The sequence below is a fragment of the Cyprinus carpio genome, chromosome B12 (genome assembly GCF_018340385.1).
Source record: "Cyprinus carpio isolate SPL01 chromosome B12, ASM1834038v1, whole genome shotgun sequence".
Taxonomy (NCBI): domain Eukaryota; kingdom Metazoa; phylum Chordata; class Actinopteri; order Cypriniformes; family Cyprinidae; genus Cyprinus; species Cyprinus carpio.
In genome coordinates, this window is record NC_056608.1 from 7,444,170 (window position 1) to 7,470,118 (window position 25,949).

The 25,949-nt window shown below is 36.6% G+C and overlaps 1 protein-coding gene across 1 annotated transcript; it reads right to left on the bottom strand.

The window, feature by feature from the left end:
• Nucleotides 1-97: 97 nt before the first annotated feature.
• LOC109099891 (HEAT repeat-containing protein 1) lies at nt 98-25,949 on the bottom strand. Its single transcript, XM_042735150.1, has 45 exons — nt 25,848-25,949; nt 25,145-25,286; nt 23,795-24,011; nt 23,497-23,638; nt 23,290-23,391; nt 23,043-23,189; nt 22,204-22,415; nt 21,943-22,073; nt 20,466-20,565; nt 20,251-20,355; nt 20,046-20,163; nt 19,622-19,729; nt 19,402-19,497; nt 19,210-19,292; nt 17,326-17,537; nt 16,596-16,717; nt 16,132-16,326; nt 15,664-15,832; nt 14,886-15,034; nt 14,396-14,588; nt 13,992-14,164; nt 13,704-13,859; nt 13,062-13,304; nt 12,692-12,823; nt 12,472-12,575; nt 12,243-12,389; nt 12,016-12,134; nt 11,634-11,755; nt 11,428-11,556; nt 9,787-10,017; nt 9,551-9,680; nt 8,579-8,748; nt 8,427-8,479; nt 8,214-8,337; nt 7,819-7,959; nt 7,384-7,685; nt 6,794-6,944; nt 6,524-6,682; nt 6,243-6,377; nt 6,053-6,157; nt 4,528-4,696; nt 4,116-4,315; nt 2,090-2,248; nt 738-846; nt 98-565 (listed from the first exon to the last, which is right to left on the bottom strand). The coding sequence occupies exons 2-45, from the start codon at nt 25,284-25,286 to the stop codon at nt 477-479; spliced, it is 6,495 nt and encodes a 2,164-aa protein (XP_042591084.1). The 5' UTR covers nt 25,848-25,949; the 3' UTR covers nt 98-476.

Genomic DNA, 25,949 nt, shown 5'->3' on the forward strand with positions numbered 1-25,949 from the left:
CTAGCCTTGAGGCCATGAATGCATAAATTAATATTTCTGCATCTGATATAGAGAGTATGTGTTGTATACCCAGATTCCTACCAAACACAAATGCACATTTTCCAGACTCTTCCGTTTTATGATATTCAGATTCCAGAGAAGTACATAATTATGCATTAGAAAATTCAATATAAAACCATTACTTTTTAAAAACAATATACACATTTAAACATCTTGTGTGTGGGTTTTATATAACCCTACTGTAAAGCATGTGGCATTCAGTGATTTTTGGCTTGCAAAATTTGTGACTTTTTAAATTTACATAAACATGGACACAAAGGTAGGACAGGTTGAGCTGTTAGTCAGTGATATGGTGTGCAGGTAGAACTGGTGGGCAGACACATGTTCCAGCAGAGCAGTTCATCACCAAATATTGTTCAAGAATAACGAATGCACAATTAAAGTGTGTGAGAAGTGTCTGTGATGGTGTGAAATCATTAAAAGTAGCTTTGCAGTGGTTCACCAAGGATAGTCTCCATTTCATGAATGACCTTCTGCACCTGCTGCTCCACTTCCTCACATTCATCTGTGAAATAAGGAGAAATGAATAATTAAATTCTGAATTCTAGAATATTTTGATTGTTAAAGGAACAGATCTAAGTGTTCTTAAAGTCTCAAAGACAAACAAAGCAACAAAGACAACACTAGTACTTTAAATTATGTGTTCCCATTTGATTAAATGTTGACAATGTTCTTACCCTCCATAAGCTCAGCCAGAAATGGGATAGTCTCTGGCAGAAGAACCATGTAGTTCTCCCTCAGCTTGCTTGCCAACTCCAGCAGCATGACAAGTGCAGAGAAACGCACCTGAACAAAAACGCAAACATTGTCATTTATTTTCACTTCTGTATTTAAAATACATTTACGCAAAGAGAAATAAATCCACATATTAGAAAAAAAACAAAAACAAAATTTTGATTTGAGGCACTAATTTTAATCATTCCCACAATCTTTGCATTCATAATGCAGGATATTCACACAATCAAAGAAAGACATGTTTTTTTCAATTTTAATATCACTACATAATAATAATTGTATTTTACAGAAAAACATTAAAATTACAATAGCCTACTAATATTTATGCCTGTCTTTATTTCTTTGCATTTAAATGTTAAACTAGAGCTTTTAGATTGGTGTAAAAGCTCAAATCTGCTGCTTTATTGATTTAAGAACCATCCTCTTTACAAATGTGTGAAGAGGGTTGGTACTGGAAAAAAAATGGATCATGATTGCATATAAATAAACACAATGTCACCTTTCACTCCAAAACATGTGGCCAGTGTTTGCCTGGCTGGCGAGTATCACAGTTTCATATACTCTGCAACACCAATTTTTATTCTTATTTGGAACTTGCCCAGTGTTCATTTTTAGATCCTGGATAAGATACCAAGGGTATTTCACCCACAGCCTCAAGATGGCGCAACAAGGTTCATTCACCTTGACAATTCATGCACGATATGGTTAGATATACAGTTACAAAATACAAAACATTTAGATTAAGAATTAATCAAATTATCCACACAGATGGACAAATTAAATTTCTAATTCAAATCAAACTGTAACTCTTCAATTAGTGTTTATAAATGAGCACTGCTCTCTTTGCAGACTGGTTTACATTTATTAATTTAGCAGATTCTTTATCTAAATTGACTCACAAATGAGGAATAACACAAGCAATCTATCCCATATTTGTCACTTTTGAATTCAGTGTGGATATGCGGCTACTCTGTATACATACTCAAATTTCACACACACAGATTAACCCTCTAAATTAAACATCATAAATGATTTATCAGCAAGGTTCCTTCTCAGGATTTCATCTGTAGTTTGTTACCCATAAATTCTTCCAAATTTATTCAGCTTTTAATACATAACTTTTAAAACTTCTTGACTAATTGCAATTTTGTAAGCATTGTTCCTATTCAAAAATAAAAATATATATACAGATTTATCACCACTGAATTTTGGGCCCTTTAAAATTGTACTACATACATCACTTATGCATAGTCTATCTCTGTATGTTTATAGCTTGAATTTAACATTTGCATACCTTGGGTGAACTGTGTCGTGTCTTGAGAAGAATCTGATAATTGAGAACTTTCCACTGTGAGTCATCTCCCATAGCAACGGCAAACTGGGCAATACAGGGCACCAAATGCTTGGTAATGTGAGTCTTGTAGATCTCGTCTCCTCCTAGCATGTTCTCCAACTTTACACACATTAAAAAAAAATTATTAGATGCCACAATGACAAGCAAAACTTTTTTTATAATTTATATAATACACAGTTTTGATCTAACAACAATAAAAAAATAGTCAAATGGTGTAAACATGTAAAATTTAATAAAATCTAAGTTTCCAAACATTTATTTGAAATATGAAAATGTCAGCTTTTCTGGGGGTTATTCCATTTGACATTGTGCCGTTGTCTGTGTCATCAATGTTAATCAAACAACAAAAGACAGAAAAAGACTCACTGTTCTTGACTGAATAACTTAAAGGGTTAGTTCACCCAAAAATGAAAATTAGCCTACGTTTTACTCACCCTTGAGTCCTCCTAGGTGTATATGGCTTTCAGACGAATCCAATTGGAGTTATATTAAAAATTGTCTTGGCTATTCCAAGCGTTATCATTGCAGTGGGTGGGTGTTTCTTTTTAACGTTCCAAAACACGTCAAGTAAAGTGCGCGCATCCATAATAAAACCTGCCTCACACAGCTCCGGGCATGAATAAAGGCCTCCTGTAGCGAATCCTTGCATTTTTGTAAGAAAAATATCCATATTTTAAATGTCATAAACACTTTTCTCTCATTTTATCTAACTGTGGTACGCAGAAGACGTTCCGGCGGATGACATAGGATGTTGGCGTTGCATAATTAGTGACGAAATCAGAGAGAGAATAGAACAAAAAATGCTGGTCATGAATTAGAAGTACAAACCAAGGATTTGTAAAGAAAAATGTCAAGGATTTTTATATAAGCCAACAGGAGACTGGTTTTCCTTTGCTAAAGTAAGGAAACTTTGCTTCCATTGCCCCTGTAAACAAACTTGTGTGACTAGCATGTCTCAGAGGGCCCTGCACGACGCATGCGTCCTACGTCATCCGCCAGAATGCCTACCGCGTACAACAGTCAGCAGAAGTGAGAGAAAAGTGTTTATTACTTTTGAAATATGGATATTTTTATTACAATAACGCATGGATTCGCTACAGGAGAACTTTATTCATGCCACAGAGCCGTGTGAGGCAGGTTTTATTATGGATGCACGCACTTTATTTGACGTGTTTTGGGCTGTTCAACAGAAACACCCACTGCAATGATTACACTTGGAATAGCCAGGACAATTTGTAATCTAACTCCGACTGGATTTGTCTGAAAGAAGAAAGTCATATACACCTAGGATGACTCGAGGGTGTGTAAAACGCAGGCTAATTTTCCTTTTTGGGTGAACTAGTGGCTTTAGTAAGAATAAGTTTATATTTAATTATTACAGTGACTGTAGTGTTTTAAAGTTTATTTCTGGTTTTAATGGCAGTTTTGACAACTGATTGTTTAATGCAATACTGTGTTTTAAATTGCACATATAGATAAGTTCATAGACTTGTTCCTGCATGTTGGTTACACCAGTGTTTACCAACTCTGGTCCTTGAAGCACACCTACAGTAGGCATTTTGGTTGTCTCCCTGACCTATTTCAAGTTTTGGCATATCTACTAATAAGATAAATTGGGTGCGTTTGATTAGGGAGACATCCAATATGTGTACTCTTGGTGTGCCTCCAGGAACAGGGTTGAGAAACACTTGGTCACACCGCCCTGACCTCTATTTTGTTACTGCCAAGGAAAACTACTATATTACTTCTTTAGTAAAAAAAAACACCTTTTTAAGATTTTTTTTTAATGTTTAATGATCTCAGGAAAGCGGCACCATCTAGATGTTTTTTACTTTAAGTCCCCAATCTGAACGAAAAAATATGTCCTCAGATTTTAGATTATATTTTGATTATTTTGTTTATTTATTTTAATGAATAGGATTAGTGTGGGTTGGGTTTAGGTTGTTGTTATTTGTGTATTTCTGACCTGATCAACCAGGGGGCCTAGGAGCGCATCAGCCCTCTCCTTACTGAGGAAGCGCTGAGTATCATAGAGGAAGATTTTATGGAGGCAGTCCAACACATGCTGCAGCAGCAGGCTGCTCTTTGTCACATTGTCTTTATCATCATCATCATCGTCTGAATCCTCGTCCTCCTCCTCCTCATCTGAATCGAAGAAGGGTTTTTCTATGAGCAGAATGGGTAGAAGTTAAATTACATCAGTCAAAAAAACCCAAACAAAAATTACTGGAATATTCTAGTGTTTTATCTCTAAAACACAAATCGTTTTCCACATTTCTTAGCATGAGCTGGTCATGTTAATGTTGGCACAGTTTAACAGCGAGGCATCGCAGGTGTATTCTGAACTTCATACAAACATATTGATATGTGCAGACTACCTGTGTGAGAAATGTTGAGCTGACGCAGCAATTCAGAGATGGGTTTGACCAGCTGCCCAGCAAACAACACAAACAGTCCTTTGAGTTTGTTGGCAATACTGTCTGCCAGTCTGTAGAACGTCAACAGGCGGTTTTTAGAAGCACCATCCATCTTTGACCAGTCAAACAACTGCAAAAGTGTGAAAAATAAAAAAAAGACTCAATCAGTATGCATTTTGTTCAAGTCAAGTACATATTGAGCATTTGGCAACAAAGAATTTTTTAAACTGATTAATCGACCAGTTTATTAGCTATCACCATGCCCACAAAACCGCAGAAATTATTTCAATTTCAATTCAACTTCAGTTCAGAAGCTCTTGATTCAATTCAATTCAAGGTTCTATATAGGTACAGTCTTGCAAATAATACTGTAAACTATACAGGGAACCCTGTCAGTTGTTACATTAATATTTAGGTTAAAATGAGAATCACTAACAAATAAAAATATTATCAATCTGTAATATAGTGCATACATTTAGCAAAATGCTCCTCTGTAAAGATAACGGTTCATGTCACATTTAAGACAACATATATTATTTGAATTTTGTAATAAAATAAACAGAATTTTTATGCTCAGACTCGAAAGTTTGATTAGTGAATTCCAAGGTTTTTTTTTTTTTTTTTTTACAATTTTGTGTGTACAATATGACGATATTTAGTAATGGGACAAATTTAGCTTTCAAAACTTCACAAAATGTTTTCTAGATATGCAGATCTAGAAATCACCAAACACCATTAAACATTCAGTGTCTGTATAACATGTTGTTGTAATCATTTGTTGGGCTTGCTTCGTGTTTTATAGAACATGTAACTAATCAGGCTAACAAGCATCAGTTAACTGCTTAATTCCTTTTTTAATATAAAAATGTGGCATTAACATGTCTTCATTTTAAAACTGATCTAAGATCATGTAAAATCCTTAGAGACTTATGGAGCAGTGGTTCCAAAGAGCCCATCACTATCATTATTTATGCAACTAAAAACAAGATACAGTCTTATTAGAGCAGTGGTTCTCAAACTTTTTACAAAAAGGACCACCTCAGAAAATATTTGGCACTCCAAGTACCACCATAATGACCAACAGTAAAATACAGTAGCATAGTAGTAGGCCTAATTATTCAGCTACAGCTATGCACAGTTCAAAAACGAGGTAGTTTTATTCCTGATAAGAATATTTATTATTGTCAGCCACTTTAAACACTGTGCTTATATACAGGTGAATAAAAAACTTAAATGATTAAATTAAAATATACTGTACCTAAAAGTTAAATAAAAAAAAATGTACTGTACTTAAAGAGTAAAAATAAAAACGGTACTGTATTTAAATGCACAGTACTTGATCAAAATCATTAACAAAGACATCATTTAGCCACCTTGCAAACTTTTTAAGTGTTTTAACATTTAATTCAGTGATTCCTCTGCGTACCACTTTGAGAATCATTTTATTAGAGGAAGTCTTTTTTCTCACTAAACAATAGAAGCTTACTTTGAAGAAGAGAGGTCTGAAGGTGACTTCTGAAAGTTTCATAACCATCACTAGAAGACAGTCAATCACATAGCCCTCGATCTCACCAGTCTTCTGCAGATCCCCCTATTAAACAATAAAGTTATATTTATAATCATCAATAAGTGCACTTATTGAAAAAATAAATTGAAACAGGGGTATGTAGTACCACCTGGCAATGCAGGGCACGGAAATCAAGAGCAGACAGGAAGAAGGAAGTGAGCTCTGATTGGTGGTTGTTGAGTTGGTCCTTAACCATGTGAGTTATATGTTCCTTCAGGATGATCATCAGAGGACCAAGACGGTTCTGCAACAGGTACAGAAAATATGGGTATCAGATGAATAAGCAATAAACTGAAGGAAGTGTCCATTAATTGACACTTCTAAAAGACTTCTCAAAGATCATGTGTCCATTCAAACTCTTTGGTATTTCTGTGATGAACAAAATCCTACCTGCTGAGCATCCACCATGGTGCAATAGCATTTAGTAATGGTGGGAATGAGGACCCTTGGAGGCACCTTTGTGGCAAGAGTGGTGCTGAGTGAGGAGAGACGCACAGACAGCTGAGGGCAAGATGTCAGTCGTTTGGCTAGCAGAGTTAGGCGGGCGATCTAAGAATGGGAAGATTCAAATGACAATTGTAACCTTGTAGATAAAATGCATCTGAATAATATGCTGCTCTAAGGTTTAACGTAAAGTAACAACTTGCTACTGATACTGACCTGTGAGATGGTGTCCTCCAGGTAGGGGCTGATAAAGTGTGGTAGCGTCTCTGATACGCGCTGTAGAGCTGTGACAGCGCTCAGCAGGTAGATTTCATTGTTGAGCAGGTCCTTCCTCTCCTTTAGAGTGTCAAGCACTGCAGGCATCAGGCTGAAGACAGAACACATTAATATACAAGTAATGAAGATCATTCACTTCCAAAGAAGATCATTCCAAAATTAGAACCACTTCTAGATCGCCACCCCTGGTGATTTACACTGCTTGTCAGCTTTATACTTCGTACTCATGTAAAATTCAGATACGAACATTAAAAAATATACTTCAGTTTTGACTTTGAAAGCATATTCTATTTGATAGCATGCACAAACACAGGTGACAAAAACACACAGGAAAGGTAAATCTATGTCCTGTCTGCATCATTTCTCTCCAGAAGTTATAAGCAATTAAAATATCTTTGTAAACTCTTTAAACTAAAGATGTAGGCCTATTCATCTCATAACCCCTCACAAAAGTGCTCATCTGTGCTGGGCTGCACTATACACTAGCATACGTGTAAAATCCAAAACCCTTGCTTTGGGCTTAACAGTACCTGTGTAACTGTGGTATTGCGAGGGCCTTCAGTGTGCTGGCCACTTCAGCTACACACAGCAGAGCACTTCCCATGACGTTCTTCTCCTCTTCTTTATTAGCAACAAGCTCCACTGCTTTTTTCAGCACTGGTACAAATGCCTCCTGATGGGCTGAGCCAAAATTTCGGCAGAGAAGCTTAAGGCTGTAAAGGGCCGTCTGTCGATTAATAGCCAGCTCTTCTTCTTCCTGTGCCGTGACCTTTCCGTGACTCCGACCCACGATTTTTAGGAGGACGCCAATGAGCTCCAGAAGCACAGTAATCTGTCAGAGAAATAGAGGAAATAAAGTGATCAGCTAATATTTAAACATTTATTATTGTAGAATATGCAGTCATTGTTTTTAAGTCATTTTCTAAATAGTCTACAAATGCTAAAAACTGGTCATTATTTCTTACCTGCTCTTCCATCCACTGCGTTCGCTGCTGTAATTTGTTATTGAGTAACTCCATGGCCTTCCTTCTTACTGATGCCAACTGATTACCCATCAGGCCTCTCATTACCATTATGAAGGAATCCATGGGCAGCAGGGCATTAACCTAAAAGTCAGATCATGTTTTATGCATGTGCATGCATGGATTAAAGTGTACACAAAAAAAAAAGAATAACTGTGCATATTCTGTGCACTATGAACTCTTTCTTGACCCAAGAAAGTCTTGCTTTGCCAGGTTATTGATTTTTATGTAAACAGGTAAAGTTAGTTATTTCAATAAACTAATTTTCGGTAGCTATTAGCATAATGGTGTGCTTGTAAACATGCTTAATAATATTTTATCAATCCAGTGCTTCCTACCTTGTCCAGGATATCATAGGACTTGCTGAGCAGAGCTCTCCAGAACTTAGCTGTGGGTTTGTCTGCATTGTCCTCTACACATCGAGCTACTGCATGGATGTAGCGCAGAACCTCCTCCAGTAGACTAACAAGTAAACACAAACATTACACCCTGCCAATGTCACTACAACCAATCACCATTAATCCAAGTACTGTAGTCAAGCTGCAACTCACTTCTGCTGAAGAGCCTGTAAGGTACTTTCTGTTAGGTCCTCACAATCAGCCACCTGTCAGTCAAACAATTACACATTTAGGGTGTCTACTGAGGAATCCTAGGGGCATTATAATATCAACATTAAACTGAATGCTTCCTACGCTAAACCTACCTTCCCAACAAATCTGTCAGAGCCCAGAAGCTGAGCCATTAAAGAGACGGAGAGGAATTTAAAATGACGGAGGTCCTTGCCACTATGAGCCTCTACGCTGAAGATCACATCAGAGACGGTTTCTTCCTTCTTCACCGCACTTCTTCCACGGGTCCTCTTTTTCTCCGGAGCTGCCCAGAGAAAATATCAAACATAGGTTTTTTCCCTGTCCTTTAATTTCTAGATTCAATTTGAGAAGTCCACACTTAAATATAAACAGTGTTGTATACAAACATTGCTCATAATTGCACATTAGGCAGTTTTGTATACAAACGTTGTGCATAAAACAAACTGCACATATTACCGTCTTAATATTAAAAGGCTTTTTTACAAATGCATTTTTAAACATGCATTTAACATCACTAACAGGTTAAGTGAAAATATGTAATATAGTGCATATTTAGCAAAATCCTCTATGATTTTTTTTTCTAGTTGACTAAATTGAGTTATGGACACTGAATGGGTTTCTTGAGGTAAATGTTATCTTAAGTGACAATGTTTGCTGTTTTATTGATGTCTTCCCACAGTTGATGGACTAATTGAGAGTTTACATAGGACATGATACATTTCAATAAGCTATAGGGGTTCTTTCAACACATCTATTGATGATAATTCATGTTTATTTCATGCTATAACTAGTAGTAAGTCAATCTTTTTGTGTGTGCTCTGTGCTGCTGCTTAAACTGAGGCAGATACAGCCATCTCTCACGCCACATTTAAGAGCAGCAACATTTATTATTATTACCATTTATTGTTCGAATTTCATGATGAAGAGCATTTCAAAGCTGAGACTTTGTTTCATGTCAAAAAAAAAAAAATTAAGAATCAATATTGTTCTTTTAAAATGAAGATCACTTAAAATCAAGAAAACAATATTGTCAACATAAGAAAAAAAAAAATCAGAGGCATTTCACTGAAGTAGCCAGTTCTTACCTTCTTCTTTGTCCTGTGGTAGAGTCATGAGATACTGCAAGATTCTGATCATGGAGCTCAGCTGCTCCTTTACCTCAAACTCACAGCACACCGAAATCCAGAATTCCTGATCTCTTTCTACAACAGCCTCCTACACAACAAACAACACAACTGGGGGTTTCAGTGTATCATAAAATCTTAAACTAAAATATCAACACAGTTAGAAATTTGAAAAACATGCATGAAACTTTCTTTACTTTTTCAGGCCCAGTTGCACTGACAGATGTTTGTGTGGCATGCTGTTTGAACAGGAGCAGCATCAGGACCCAGAGGAAGCGAGACGGCCCCAGTGTGTTCATCAGCTGGCTGAGAATAGGTAAGCGTCTGTGCTCAGGCACATGAGGCAGGGCATCAACAAACACATGCACGATATGTGACACCACAGTCTCCATATGCCCCTCAGACTGAGCACTTCCACCCTCATGGGCCTGTGGAGAAACAAGAATTGAAATATAATGTTGTAACAGTTACATTTTAAATAGCAGAAAAATAAACCTTTCACATTTTGTGAAGAAATTATGAGTATAAAACTGTGTAAAACTCCCAACTACTATGATAGATTGTGTCTGGTTGCAAGGGCGTTGCCATGTAGTTACCAAGGTGTTTTAAGCAGCTTTGTTGTGTTTCTATGCAAATTTTTGCGTATTCTAGGTGGTTGCCAAGGCACTGCTTAATGTTATGATATTCTGGTCTCTAGATACAGCTTGGATCATCCACCAGGACAAATAATCCAAAGAATTCCTATTGCTGACATCTCCTTACAATCTCTATACAAAGTGTCAATCATGTCTGTAGTATAAATCATTTTTGATGTTTGATATTGACAAAAAAAATAATAAATCCTAATATTATGTGGATTTTGTCAATAATGATAATTAGACATAATACTTTAAATGGTAAATTATAAATACCAGTACATGGCAGCAAGTCACCGCTGTGTGTTGCTTAATTGAGTCATTGAATTACTGACTCACCTGATTCATTTAAAAATCTCTGCTGTATGTTTCTTGAAAATGTCCAACGTTTCTGCTAGGGTTTTTTTTTTTTGGGACTATTTTCATTATTATAATTGTACTATAAAGAGCAATGTTGACAATATTGTGCCTAAATTCTACCTCAGAATATTAACTTTATTTAACTGCTGCATAAAACCAATATCATATTAGTGCTGATATTCAAGAAAACGGCTCATATGACATCAACTATATTGTTAGAAATGCAAAAACAAATCATACAGGGTCATTTTTTTAACCACCATATCTAGAATCAAGTATTTTTGTTTGTTTTCATAAAGAGAGTGACATACTGAAAGTAGGGCTGGGTGATATATTGCATGAGATTGTCACGCGCATTTCGTCAGTAAAGCCAGTTCCCTGATTAGCGCTAAATCGCCATCATCTGCTTTCAAATGGAGCAGCATTTAATAGACAGAGCCGTAGTTCACTGACAAGCTATGCAATATCGCGTTCATTATCGAAGGCGATAATGAACGCGATATTGCGTAGCTTGTCAGTGATCTACGGCTCTGTCTATTAAATGCGGTCCATTTGAAAGCAGGTGATGGCGATTTAGTGGTAATCAGAGAACCGGCTTTACTGACTAAATGCGCGTGACAATCGCATGCGATATATCACCCAGCCCTAACTGAAAGTCAGCTCATACATCATTAAACAGCTATTAAGATATTGCCATAATTATTGCACACCCCTACAAACATTTAATACTATAGATTTTAGTTTTTGTTTTTTTTTTATCTTTGAAGCTCTTATGAAAAGCAGACATTCAAATGCTTTAAATATATTTAACAGTACATACAACAAACATATTTTTAAACATACCTTTATAAGAGCAGGAATGACTGCCTGAACCGTCTTATTGATGACCTGGAAGCTGTAAGTGTCATCCAGTCGCATGATGTTGGAGCCCATGAATGTAAAAATGGGCATGATGTTGTGAAGAACCTTCTCCTAAAATCAGAGAGAAAGACATTTACCGCTGTGTTTGAAAGTATGTGTGTGAGTGAGCGTTTCACGATTGTACTTACAGGAAAGATACCCGCCAAAGCACCAAGCAGAAGGAGAGCATGATGGTGAGTTTGGGGCATGTCTGATAACCTGACACACTGTACGACCAGCTCCACGTTAAATTTATCCTCCTCCAGCACGTCTATACACACACACAAATGAAATATTTCCTAACAATCTTTCCTGATTCAAAGAAACTCAAGAGAAAGCTTGTGTTTATATCTACTGCAAAATGACAAATAAACCTGGATGCTAATTATTTCTCAAGGTCTGCAAAATTATCTAACACCCTCATGTAAATTATTACCATCTGCATAGGGCTAAACAAAGTAATGAAATCATTTGACCCTGATCATAACCTTTCTCATTTTTTTTAGGCATTTCATGATAGATTTCTGGTACCTTGACTGATAGGCCCTCCATCAGGAGACAGTTTCTGACAGACATTGAGCAGGCAGCTAAGAATGAGTTGTTTTGTGTACTCAAGATTTTCCTGTTCAGCTGAGGCAGGCTCCTGACATCTATGGTACACAAATGAAACAGCATCACAATCCATTATACATTTATGTGACATATTTCTGTGTAATGTTGAATGTAAAAACATAGCGGTAGATGCAAGCTTAACATACCTGGAGAGCAGATTAAACAGAGCGGGCACAAGACACTGGGCTCTCCTTAGCTTTTTCTTGTGTTGCAGCAGCTCTAAAATAAGGGTAACTCTTGGCCAAGAGACAACATTCTCCTCTGGAACTACCCCGGATGATTCTTGTGTTTTTCTGAGAATAAAGCTTGTAATTTAAATCTTCAAATCTTCCAGAACTGGAATTTGGAGTTGATTAATTAAGGACAGCAACTCACCTTGTTTGCATTTTACTCCTGCGTGTTTGTTGAACTGTAGCAGTAACTTTTTGTTTATCTACAGGCATCAGCTCATTAGCCACTAGCTCTGCATCCACAGCAATCTAGAAAAAGGGGCACAGCCAAACATGGGTTATTGATTTATAAGCAAAATAAGCACAAAACATCCCTTCTAAATCATTTTGTTTAAAATGGATATGAAAAGAAATATTTTTCATACCGCTCTAAATACACCGTTTACAGTTTGGGCACATGCAGGGTTTTTGTTCCCCACCAGCAAGTCAAATAAAACAGAAAGAATTTTCTGTTGAATCTTTTCATCTCCAAGAGCAGTGAAGAATGGCTTGGTGATCTGAGGAAACATGCAATCAAATTATAACAAAACATCTTTCGTCACAGAGCATATGGTGCAACGGTTGTTTTTATTTTAATTCATAGTGACAATTCTAAGACAAATGACAAGAAGATATTCAGTTTTTTTTTGTTGAACAGCCTGCATCACTATTAAAGTTGCTTTGCTATGTCCTACACACTGTTACACAGTTAATTGCTTCTTAATAATATAAAGCTTTTTGTAAATGTCCACCAACCTGCTCCAGGGCAATAATCTGGAAACTAGGCATAGTAGGGTATGGCTTTGCTGAGGTGCCCAATGCCCTAATGAAGACCTCTAGGCATCGGGGGTCTTTGACCAGTAAAGGTGCAGATGCCTCACTGAACTTGCTAAGCAGGAGCTGCAGGAGGTGGGCCTCATCTGGCAGGAAGGTGCACGAGTCTGGAGCACACTGCTCAAGAAGTCGCTCCACAGCAGGCAGAAGAACAGCCAAAATGGGCTGGACAAAGGGCATTATCATTAGAAAAGCATGACAAACTAGCGTCAAACACTTAAATAAAAGAAACTGATAATTACTATGTGTGACTCTGAAAAAATATTTAGGCGAACCTAAATCTAATAACATGCAATTGTAATTGCAGTGTAAATGCATTCATGCCACCTCAGAGCAGCATTAAACAGTTTTTGTCAATACATGTAAATGGAACTTCAGATACTGTACAGCTTGTGTGTCACCTTTGCAGAGCAAAGATAGATTTTCCCACCTGTTGAGAACTATTGTCATGACCATGAAACACCTGATCACATGGACTGCACAAACCACTTCTATAATACACAAAACAACTAAAGACACTACTTGAGGAGATGCAAACTAAAATGATCAGTTTGGTGACAGTACCTCTCCATGTACGTCCTGAAGTGCTCGCAGCAGTGTTTTGCAGGTATAGGCAGGGCAGCAAGGTAACTGCACACACTGAAGGAGCTGCTCAATTGATGCCAGCTTTTTCTTTTTATCTTTCAATAACAGTCCCTCCTCATATATCTTGGACAGTGCCTACAGTAACATCAGAAGTGTTATTTCTTAAACAGTTTTGATTTAGGCATCCAACACTTCTAGAACTTACTCAACACAAAATGGAAAATCCTGTTTACCAAAGCTATGATGCTGTATTGTGCTTTGACTGACCTGGCTGAGGTATGAAGGGTCAGCGATGATCTCCTCTGATGATTTGAGGAGGTTCTCCACTAGTGGATAATAAGGTGATGAAACAACCCCTGAGAGAGAGTGGAGCACAGCAATGGCAGCTCTCCGAACTTCACAGATGCCTGAACACAGACACACCAGCAAGGACGGCACCACTGCAAAAACAAGACCAGTGGGTTGCACATTAGGGTTGTGCCGATATACGATAGTATCATTTATCGACGATAGCAGATCTCTTTGTCAATAGTCAAGACGATATTAGGCTCATTCTCGTATTAATGTATTAAATTATAACTATTATTATTTTTATTTGGCGGCCTATTATAATTTGGTTATCAAATTGAGCCAACATAAAACCAGATGTGAGAGAGACCATACTGACATACCTGGTGAGGAACCTGATGCCAGCAGGTTGAGGGTTTTTACTGGCTGACTGCAAAGCAAAGCCTTTCCCACATAAAGAGCCTGGGTTTGCAGTATGGCACTAACTCGACAATCCAACTGATCACCCAAATTACTGTTGTAGCCCCATAAAAGAGAGAGGAACTTAAACAGGGTTATTGGCTCATTCAGGTGAACCTGCAAAATATAAACCATCACAGAGAAATTAGCCATCTATCCAATGCCACTGATTTTACTAAAAAGAATTAGTAATGTTAAAAATTAATCTAAATTTCCTGACTGTCACAATGGCAGTATCTGGCATAATTATAGTATGGCAAGAGTGAAAAACATGCTCAAGAACTGCATATTTATACAAACTACTAATGTGCCTCAGCTACATCAGTAAAATTCAAAATCAACAGCATAATATTCCACCTAGAGGTGTTAGGTATAACGCAGTGTTAGACAGTATCTGTGAAGAGAATACAGTACCTGTAACAGAGGCTGCATTAGGCTCTTGAAGCATGGAGCCAAGGGCCCTTGACTGGCCCCTGATATCACAACGTCAAATAGACAGAACATGAGATGCAGGTAACAGCAGGTATTGGCGTCCATCTTCTCTGGGTTCCACCACGGCTCATCTGAAAAACACAATCTTGTTAACTAAAAATAACATTACATAGCAATGCAATTTTTAGCAACATAAATCTATTTTAGATAATGAACTATTCAGGCGAATTAACTGGGCCACATTTGGCCATTTTAAGAACATTAAATATTTGTAGTTAATTAAGTAAATGCCTTTATTCACAGAAATGCCCTGCTCTCTAAACATGAGATTTATGCAGATGAATACTACTACTCAATAGTTTGAGGTCAATACATGTTTTTCAGAAAATAAATTGACAGGAATGACTTTTAAACTGTTACAAAACAAAATTACACTTCAAATTTATATAAATTATATTTCAAATGCCATTATGTTGAACTTTCTATTAATAAACAAAGCAAGCAAAAAAATCTTCTTGAGCAGCAAATGGCTGCTGAAAATGCAGCTTTACCATCAAAGGAATGAATTATATTTTCAAATCAATCAATCTATAAATCAATCCATCCAATCTGTATTTACTGTATTTTTGCAGTCTTAGTGAGGATAAGAGACTTCTTTCAAAATAAGTTAAGTTGTATTTTTTTATAAATAATGACTTTAATTTGTGTTATTTTTGTTTAAATAACATCACAGTTCACTCCTAAATTAGCAGTCCTGTACCTTTAAATGCAGAATCTGGACATTTGAGCGCCGTGATGAAAAGCCGCAGAAGTGACAGCAGAATGAGGCCTTGTTCTCTCTCTGCATTGAGGCCAGAGCTCATTTTCTGCAGAAACTCACCCAATATCACACAGACTGGCAGACACTCATTTACCTCCTTACTAGAAGTCTAACATTCAATAAAGAAAGAAGTAAAAAATGAACATTAGACATACGTAAATACAATTTTGTGTTATTTTAACCAAATAATAGTGTAGATGTCAAATTTACAATTCACAAAATGAAAAAATAATGCACAATATACAAGTAACTATCACTATAAAATTAGTAACCTATAATTATCAGCATCAGTCAGTGCTGGAAGTACATTGTAGTGATAAAAACTGTATTCAGACGATACAGTCTTTTTCTAAACAACAGAAATAAAAAAAAAAGCAGTAGCAGCAGTTTCTGCATTTGTGCTCTGACCTGTTCAGGTTGGATTGTGTAGACCTGTAGCAGTAAAGGTTCCAGTAGTTTGTAGACACTCTGTGCTGTGTGGAGGTGTTGACTCTCGGTCATGGACTGCAGACTCTGTAGCAATGCATTACTGAACACCACAAATGCTGCTCTCTCCCGCACACTACTGCCCTGACGGCTCAGGATATCACACACATTCTGCAGCTGCAAGATTGACACATGTGACAACACAGTTTGATCTTAGCAAAGACAATGTTGGTTTGTATTAATAAGTTGGTTCAAACACACATTTGTGTGGAAGGTGTTTTTAAGAATGCAACATTGGAAACCATTAAACTGTTCATTGTATGGACAAATTAAACATTCAATGAACCAAATGCATACAAGGTTAGAATGATGTGAGGGTGAGTAATTGAGAGAATTTCATTTTTAGGTGAACCATCCTTTGCTTGGACAGGAAGTTTGACACTTACAGTGCTGCGTTTGGTTACATGATCCATGTTGGCCAAGTTTTTGATTAGTGTTGTTGTGAGCATTTGGTTGACCACACCGAGCACATCTGATTGAGAGGTTTTGACCAGAACATCCTTCAGCACTATAAATAAAGAAGAATCAAGACAACAGGGAATCTATCAGTACTGATTTAATTAAATTATCATCAGATAATGTTCTCTTTCTCTGACTATTTCAAGCCAATATGGGCGGCGAAAATAATATTAATCAGTAATATCAAAGCCTAATTATCCAATCAAAAATACCAATTGATAAAATCAATTCCCGCAGAACTTTTTTTTTTTTTTTTTACTCAGAAATAAGCAGGAAATTGCTAATTGACAATTAAGCAAACCTAAGTTGCTTCAGTCCAAAAAGTGTTAATCTCGAAATATTACTATCAATTTAAAATAAATTAAATTCTAATGAGTACTTTTATTTTAAAACAGACACGTGTACCATGACCTGAGGTGGACTAAAAGGTCTTTTACTAGGTAAATGAAAAATATAAACTACAATCAAACAACAGAAGGCATGCAGAATTGTGTACAACAGTTTTTTTTTTTTTTTTTTAGCAAAGTTTTGATTATGTTGATAATTTAGAGGCCTTAGAAATCTGCATATCCAATATGATACATTAGGCATTATTTAAAAAAAAAAAAAAATTCTACTGTAAAACAGATTTCAATGTAAAACAGCAGCAGTGTTTACCTTTGGCCCAACCATGAGTAAGGGGATTCTGGGACAGCAAAGTGGAATCAGCAACACAAGATGCCATTTGCAGCTCCACACACTCGGGTGTAGCATTGGTCAACACCAGGAAGGGCAGAAGCTCCCAACTAATCTGTGCTTTAAGATCTGGGTTGCCCTCAGTAATACGCGGGTCATCGAGAACTTGCACAGCCTCTTTTAGCACTGGACACCTGTGGAAAACAAACCAGATAAAGCTAAGCTTCCTTCTTCTTAGTGTGTAAAATTCATTCTGTATATTCCTACATTATTTAAAAAGCAAACACTTTGTTGCTGTTGTTGTGGATGTCCCAATTGGGACACATGATTTGCAATTTTAAAGACTTCAATTAAATGTTAATGTTATATTGTGGCTGCATTTGTGAGTTAATAATGTGTAAAACAAGCACATAACTTAATATTGACTGCAGGGCACGATTTACACCCCTAATTAAAATTTTTCATTATCATGGATGAAAAGAGCAGCATAGCTTAACAATACATTACAAAACTTATTACGCTGCCTACCAAGGTCCCCCTTTTAAGGTCAAGTTAATTTTATTTTCTATATAGCGCCGGATCACAACAGAAGTCATTTAATGTTACCTTTCCTATAGAACAGGTCTATACCTTGTTTTATTAAAAACACTAAATTAGTATGTTTCCTTTTTTATTACTAAATGTATCTTTTACACGACAGCATGTCGTTTCTGTCTCTAAATGGTCACGCACTTACAATTCTCCTCTGCTCTCTGTATCGTGCACGCGCACACACCCACACCCACGCACAGACACGAGCGCGCACTCACACACACAGAGGTAGGGCCCTATGATTTTCGCAATAAAGAAAACGCAGAAAAAATCACGGAATCCAGTCATAAAAACAGAATTTACTGTATAATGTCGCGGAATGTCACGGAATTTGTCAAACTTCAAATGAATTAATCAAACGTAGGTGATTACACTTAAATATGGACTAGTATCTGTAAATATTAATCCACAAAAAGACTATTTAAATATAATCATGCATGTTCTGCATGTCTGTGTTAATGAATGGAGATGGGCGGTTTTGTTTACTACACACATACTGAAGCACATGACGTTTGCGGTGATTTCAGGGTCTAAATACATGAACAACATCTCCAAAACTGCTCTAAGTCACTTGATGAGCATTTTACTGTTTCATTTGAGTAAAACTAGCCTCATATCACACAGAAATGTAAAGGTATTCATGGCAACCTGTCAAAATAGTGCAGCATGTAGTGAAAACATGGAAAGGAGTTTCATTTATATGGTCTCTAAAAAGTGGGTGGGTGGGTAATGTCCCACCCAGATACAATGGTTCCGATGCCCATGGTTTCCCCCCCACCAAAGCTGTAAACCTAGGGGAAACACGGTTCTTAATTTCCTCCCATGCACTTCAGGTAATGAATGCTATTTAAATGATGCACAAAATTGCTGCTTACAGCGTGTCTACACCAGACGCAACAGTTGTCGTGTCACGCTGTGCCGCACCGCACCACAACAATTGTTTACACTGGACGCGACAAAGTGACTGTTGAAAATCATTTGAAATTTGTGTCAATAGGTCATTGTCGTGTCGTGACATGTCGCATCCAGTGTAGACAGCATCACTGATTATAATGAGATCTATAGTCACGCCACTCACATCCGGTGTAGACATGGTGTTATGTAAACTGTTCCAAATCAGTTAGGAGGCAGCTGACAGCTCACTAGGTTTTTGAACAAATACTTTAAGAGTATTTATTTTCCATTACATTAAAACTTCCTGTCAACTGATTCATTAAGAAGCAATACATTTGTATCGTTCTGGAGGTACAGAAGGTATAACATCAGTTAACTAACCAGTCTGCTGATGGTTTGATGCGATGAAGAAGTGAAATCAAACAGGAAACAGTCTCCTCCGCATCCATAAGGTCCATGTGAAGCTGTCAGGAAACCATAACATAGGTTTAACATTTAGATTGTACCAAAAATAGGAGAAGTTTGAAGTTTACATCACCAAAACGGATTACATTCATGACGTTTTCGTTTTACCTGCAAAGCTTTAAGGGCAGACAGAACGATCTCTGGCACATCATCCTTTATTCTCTCCAGCAATGCATCTTTCAGAAATGCCTCATCAAAGCCATTCTGCTCCATAAAAATATACAGTCAGATGGACAACCAGCATCTCATTACTTCATTAATGTGGGTCTCATGGATAAAAGGGGAAAATAATAAGCTAACATTAAAGGAGCATATAAAAGATACACACATGTTCTGAGGTGAGGATCTCTTTTAGGTAGTCTACAGCCATATTTCTCACAGAAGGTAGTGGATGATTCAGGCTGAGCATCAGAGAGGTGTCTGAATCTGGCAGGATCTGCATATAAGAACAATATTTTAAAGTCTTGTTTTGGGGGTTGAAAGATGTGAATGGTAATTAGTACAACTGCAAAAACCCAACTAAAATAAATACTTCAATTACATTAGCACAAGGGCTGTCAAAATGATTTTTGTACTACACATCGGTGCCAGTTTCATATGTTCACTCATTCCAGTTTTACATCAAGTTCTGATTATCCTGTCAGAATTTATTTTGTGATAAAGGTCAGCTGACAGTACAATATTGTAGATTATTTGTTACCTTTAAAACAAAGAGTAGCTGCTTAAAGCAATAAAAGACCTAATAGACCTACTTGATATTTTCCACAGCTCATAGTTAGAGAGATGAACTGATGTAGCACGCTTTTTTCATGGTCAGACGACACATTTTTGACATGATTTTCCAATGCCACATCCAGTGCACATGGATACCTATGAGTAAAAAACACAAAGATAAAAAACAGAAACAAAACATTTTAAGAGCTATACTATAGCACTAAAGTGCATAAGAGAACCTACCTGGATTCAAACTGGCGTACAGTAGATTGAATTTTCTGATTAAGAGCTGAAATCCTATCTGAGGGAAGCTCACTGCTGCAGGAAACATACTCCTCAAGAAGCAGCCTGCTCAAAAGAATAATTTTAGAAGATTCAAACTCTAACCCATCATCAGATCATCATACATACATAATGTCCAGGATAAAGAGAGATTCACTCATATAACACACACTTACTTGGCTGCAGTGTTCTCCAGGTTGCTGGAGAGTTGAAGGTCCTGAAACACGGATTGTAAAAGTCCAGCACTGTCTGACAAACTTTCATTCTGCTGCTCATCTACAGGGACACAATAAATAAAGCAATTAACCATGTGATAACAGCAGTTTTACTATGATTACCACTGTGTTATTAGGCATGAATGATTCCAGTATTACAGAGTTTCATAAGACTCAGATTAGAAATTTGTGTTGATTACTACTACTCTCCATGTTTAGAGAAGTGACATTTAAATTAAAAGCTGGAATACAGTACATGACTTTTGGCCATTTTTTGAAAAAAAAAAAAACCTAACACTACCTTTTCTAATCTTTTTGTACTCTTTTCTTTTTATTTATTATACAAACAAAAGCAAAAAAAGGCCTCTAACACTAGCTTGCTCTATTCTTTTTTTCTTTTTATTTATTATATAATTTGATAAAAACCTTGCTACATGTACTGCGTTAAGCTAGTAAAGTTCTTCAACTGTAATTTTACGAAGCTACAAGAATACTTTGTGCGCAAAGAAAAGAATTGTTGAATAAAGTCATTATTTTTGTTTTTTTTTGCGCACAAAAATCATTCTCGTAGCTTCGTAAAATTACAGTTGACAACCACTGATGTAACATGGATTATTTTAACAATGTCCTTGCTATGTTTCTGGACCTTGATCATAGTAGTATACTTGCTGTCTACTGGAGGGTCAGAAAGCTCTCGGAATTCATCAAAAAAATATCTTTATTTGTGTTCTGAAGATGAACGAAGTTCTTGGGTTTGGAACGATGTGAGGGTGTGTAATTAATAACAGAATTCTAATTTTTGTGTGAATTATCCCTTTAACCATTACAAAGAAGGCACTTGTATGATGTCTACCATTGTAGATTTAGTGTATTCCAGCCTTAAGAAATAATTTTTGGTAGACTGGTTAATTAATGTCGTGATGATGTATTCACACATGGATTTATTTGACCATTATGAACTTTGCTTGGAAACAGCTCCAAGCTGCAATCTCATTATTACGGTACACATGACAAAAAAAAAATGAATGCAGCATTTCATGAGAGATGAGAAAAGACTTTTTGCCAATACTCTACTACTAGTATGATTTTACACAGATCATTACTTGTAGCACTTTGGTGTGATTTACATTTATCCAATCTGTAAATGCCTTTATCCAAAGTTTACTCCATGCAAATGATCCACAAATATTTACATACACAATGGCAAGTTTAAATAAGTAGTAGATTAAAAGGAAATTACAATGGTCTTTTCTTCACTATTAAACCGGATTCTCAAACGAGAAGAAATGTAGCGCAGGACCTGATTTTGTCCATTTGTAATTGATTGGATTGTAGTGATTAAACATAACAAGGCCACATATTATTTTTTCAAAAACAATGAAGACAGATAAATAATTTATAATAAACAGAATTGAGATTTTCACAGATATACACTAACCATCCTGGGCCATCACAGAATGTATAAGATGAGGCAGCAGATAACGCAGAAGGGGACTGATGTCATGGACTGTTGCTATACTCTGGAGAGTGGACACCAGAGTGGGGATAGCGCACAGGTACCCAAATGCCCTAATGGGAAAAGGCACAAGACAATAAAGCATTTTAGATGCAGAAAAATGTGAGAGAAAACATACTGAACAAGACGTTGGGGAACACACCTTATACAACTACTAATTCAAGTAAAATCACTAAAACTTACTTTGGACCAACAACACCTTCTTTCTGATTCTGCAAGAGAATGATAATGCAGCTCAAACCCTCTCGGGACAGCTGAGGTCTTCGGCGTAGACACTTGCACAACTGTACGGTCAGAGAGTCCACCAGATGATCCTCCATTACAACCTTCACTGCCATCTGACACACGATCATATAAGTGGCAGCCGCATAGTCTAAAAGGTTAGATTTCAGGCCCTGTTATGGGAAGAAAAAAAGCAGAAATTATTTAAGTTTACTGATAAATATACTGGGAACAGTCATTGACTATGTTTACATGAAGAGCAATAGTCTTATATTAAATTGATTTTGGAAATATTTTATTTAATCTTTGCAACATTTTTTCAGTCAAGTAAACACCATATTTGATTGCCACATTCTGTTTTGACCTCTGGAATAAGCCTGTTTTAATCGGTTGCATTTAAACACCTCATTCAGAACAGAGTGTCTGAACCTTGCCATTTTGTGGAAGTGTTGTCAAGGATTTTTGAATTTGAGAAGGATAATTCAATTTAAGATGTGCAAAGTAGTAATAGTATGGCAACATCTTCAATCTGCTGAGAAACAACAGCGGGAAAGGAAACACGCATTTATAGATAGGCATGCCTCCAAAACAATGTATACATCAATATTCTGTATGCATAAACATCATATTCAGAATATGGCTGCAAACTGAATATAAAACTTAATTGGAATTTGATGTTCTCAGGATCTAAGTTACATCGATGCACAATCAAGAATAATAAGCTATACATAACAACACCTGTATACATATATTTATAAACTAAACCACATCTGGATTATGTCACTGAATTATTGTCTTACCAGTTGTACAAAAGGAAGCAGTTTGGCAATAATAGAGTTAGTTATCTTCTCCACTGCATCGAGCGCAGAAACAATGGTGGATGCATAGAAAGAGAAAATGACACGCAGCTGCGGACAGTGCCCATCCCGGACAAACCCAGAGTATGCCTACAACATGATTATATAAAGTATTATACAATAAAGTATTAGTAGAATTACTGAATTGGCAGACTTTAACCTGCACAAAGAGCCAGCCAGAGTGTCTTACCTTTACTGAATCTGTGACCAAAGAACAAATGAAATCCATGAAGCCTAAATCTTTATAGCAGTGTGTGAGCAGAGTTCCTCGGGCCAGGGGAACACCAGGTTTCTATAGATAAAGCACAGTGCAATTAGAAGAGTCCCAAGTTATGCTAAATATAGCTCTTTTTACACCAACTGCAAATATGACAAAATGAGAAACATTATGGCTTACCTGAAGTCCATGCAACCAGTGCCATTTGTGGGTTGGATCTTCAATCATTAAAAGCTGGATCACTCGTACAAACACTTTAGTCTCATGATATGGTAGAACACAAGCAATCAGGCTGTCTTGGTTGTACAGATGAATGTGGAATCTGAAATCCAATTTGTATCAGTGAAGACTGGTTCCACGCTACAATATATAAGGTGTATGCATTTATCACAATCTAAAACGATAGTCTGAAAACTGATATAGTGAATTATTTGACACACAGACAATCTGAGACAACAGCAAATCTACTTAAGATTACCTGTGTATTAGCCATTCTATGCATTTCAGAGCAGGCTTGAGCAGAAAGTAAGGTGACAGTCGAGTGAGAAAGAGTGAGATGCTCTTGTCCAGTTTCTTGTTGACCTCTTTGGTCTGAACACTGCGCTCTAAATTCAAAGAGGCTTGACTAAACAGAGTCTCCTGAAACTCACTGAACGCTGGATCAATACCCATCAGCTCCTCAAGTCCCGTGCAGCCTGTTCAGAATGATCAATAACAGCAGACATTTAAACGAGATGACTATTACTACTCGTTGCAATGAATGATTATATACGAGTGAATGATTAAAGTAAAACTTCTGGTAATTAAAATTTTCAATGTGAAACAATGACTGCAAGATGACCCTAAACTATGAACAGCTCAACATTATCTATTTTTAAGCAATAAAACAAACCAACCAGTAACAAGGTGAATGACAAAATTACAAACTTTCATTCAATGCAAAAATGTTTTTGAAAATCAAAAAAGGCAAAAAAAATACAAGACTGTGTACTTAACAGCTTTAGTGAAAGAAAAAAAAAACTACAATCCCATGAAGCAATGCAAACGACATTGCATAACTTCATTTAAAGTTGTTGATTATGTCTACAAAAACAATAAGCTATATTTTTAGTTTATACACATTCAAAATACACATACATTCACAAATATTTAAGTATTTTTTTTAAAAGCATAGCAAGACTGAGTCGATTATGTAATTTGCAGTGCTTCATGGGAGTGTGTGGTCCCTGCAAGCTCTTTTGGCGTGAATATCTAAAAGATAAGTTGAAATAATGCAAATAGATGGCTTCATCAAAAGCATATACGATTGATTAAACTCTGAACTTATGGTAGGTCTGTCTTCAAAGGTATATGTGTTATTGTTAAAATCATATTTATTTACTTCCCAACTGTTGTCACTATATTAGAAATGTCTCTGTTAACATGGGAATAAAAACTGTGACAAAGTGCTCAGCAGCAACAGACCATTTCCATAAAGTACTGTGAATAACGTATATGAGCCATTGTGCCTAGAACATAAAAATATTTACATATTTGTAGCAAGTAATCCATGCACACATATGAGCATACACCAAATAAAACACTGCAGAAATGATAGTATGCACACAGACTGTTCCTTTATAAAAAACCTATTTATTATAGTACACCCACTTCAATGGTAACATTTTTGACTATTAGAACGCAAACATAACTGCACAAAATCAAAAGTCATTGAAGGACTGTGCATGACGACTTTGTTATTTTCAATGGAACAATCTCCTGTTGAAGTTCAACAGACCAGTGTCTCGGAGAAAAAAGAAGGAAAAGCTGTAGAAGACATGTGACTTACCCAGTGCATAGAAGGTGCTGCGGTCCATGCTGGCAGCATCTTTAGGGTCAAAGAGCACAGAGGCCACCACTCTCCGGCTGAGCAGATTAGAGTCATTCTGCGGCAGAGCCAGCCGCTTCAACTGATGTGCTAATGATGTCATCTAAAGACAATATAATAATATAAGAATTTCTGTTTGCATACACAAGTAACTATTGTGCAGATTTTACCACAAAATAAATGACATTTCACATTAAGAAACGTAGTTGAAAGATCCATGAAGGATTTTTTCATTGTGAATTATTTTCATGAGAATCAAACATATTTACCCTTTTCAAAAATGTCACTACTTTAAGTTTTTTTTAGTAACATTTATCAATGTCAATGTGATTCTCATTAGATTCTTTCATTACTAATACAATAATGAGTAACAACCAGTCTGAAAATGTTTATTTTGACTTCTTTTGGGAGAAACGCGACTTGACAGACGTGAAATAACGTTACATAAAGTCCGCATACGTGGTGGACCACATTATGCTGATACTACAATATTTATACTGCCTTATATGATTAAAATTAAGCATATAGTTCAAATAAGCTGTGTTATCGGAACTCTTTTGGGTTGCCGAAAACACATTCTGCACCACCGACAAAAGTTTTTCGCATAAAGCATTAAACGTTTAATTTCGCCTATGCGTTTAAAATAATACATATATTGCCATACCTTTAATTGATGTTATCACACCAGTTTCCACGTGTGTGAGTCTGCTAGTGCACTTTTCCTCTCTGTTCTGCTTTCGATAACAGATAAACCAATTGATGTTAT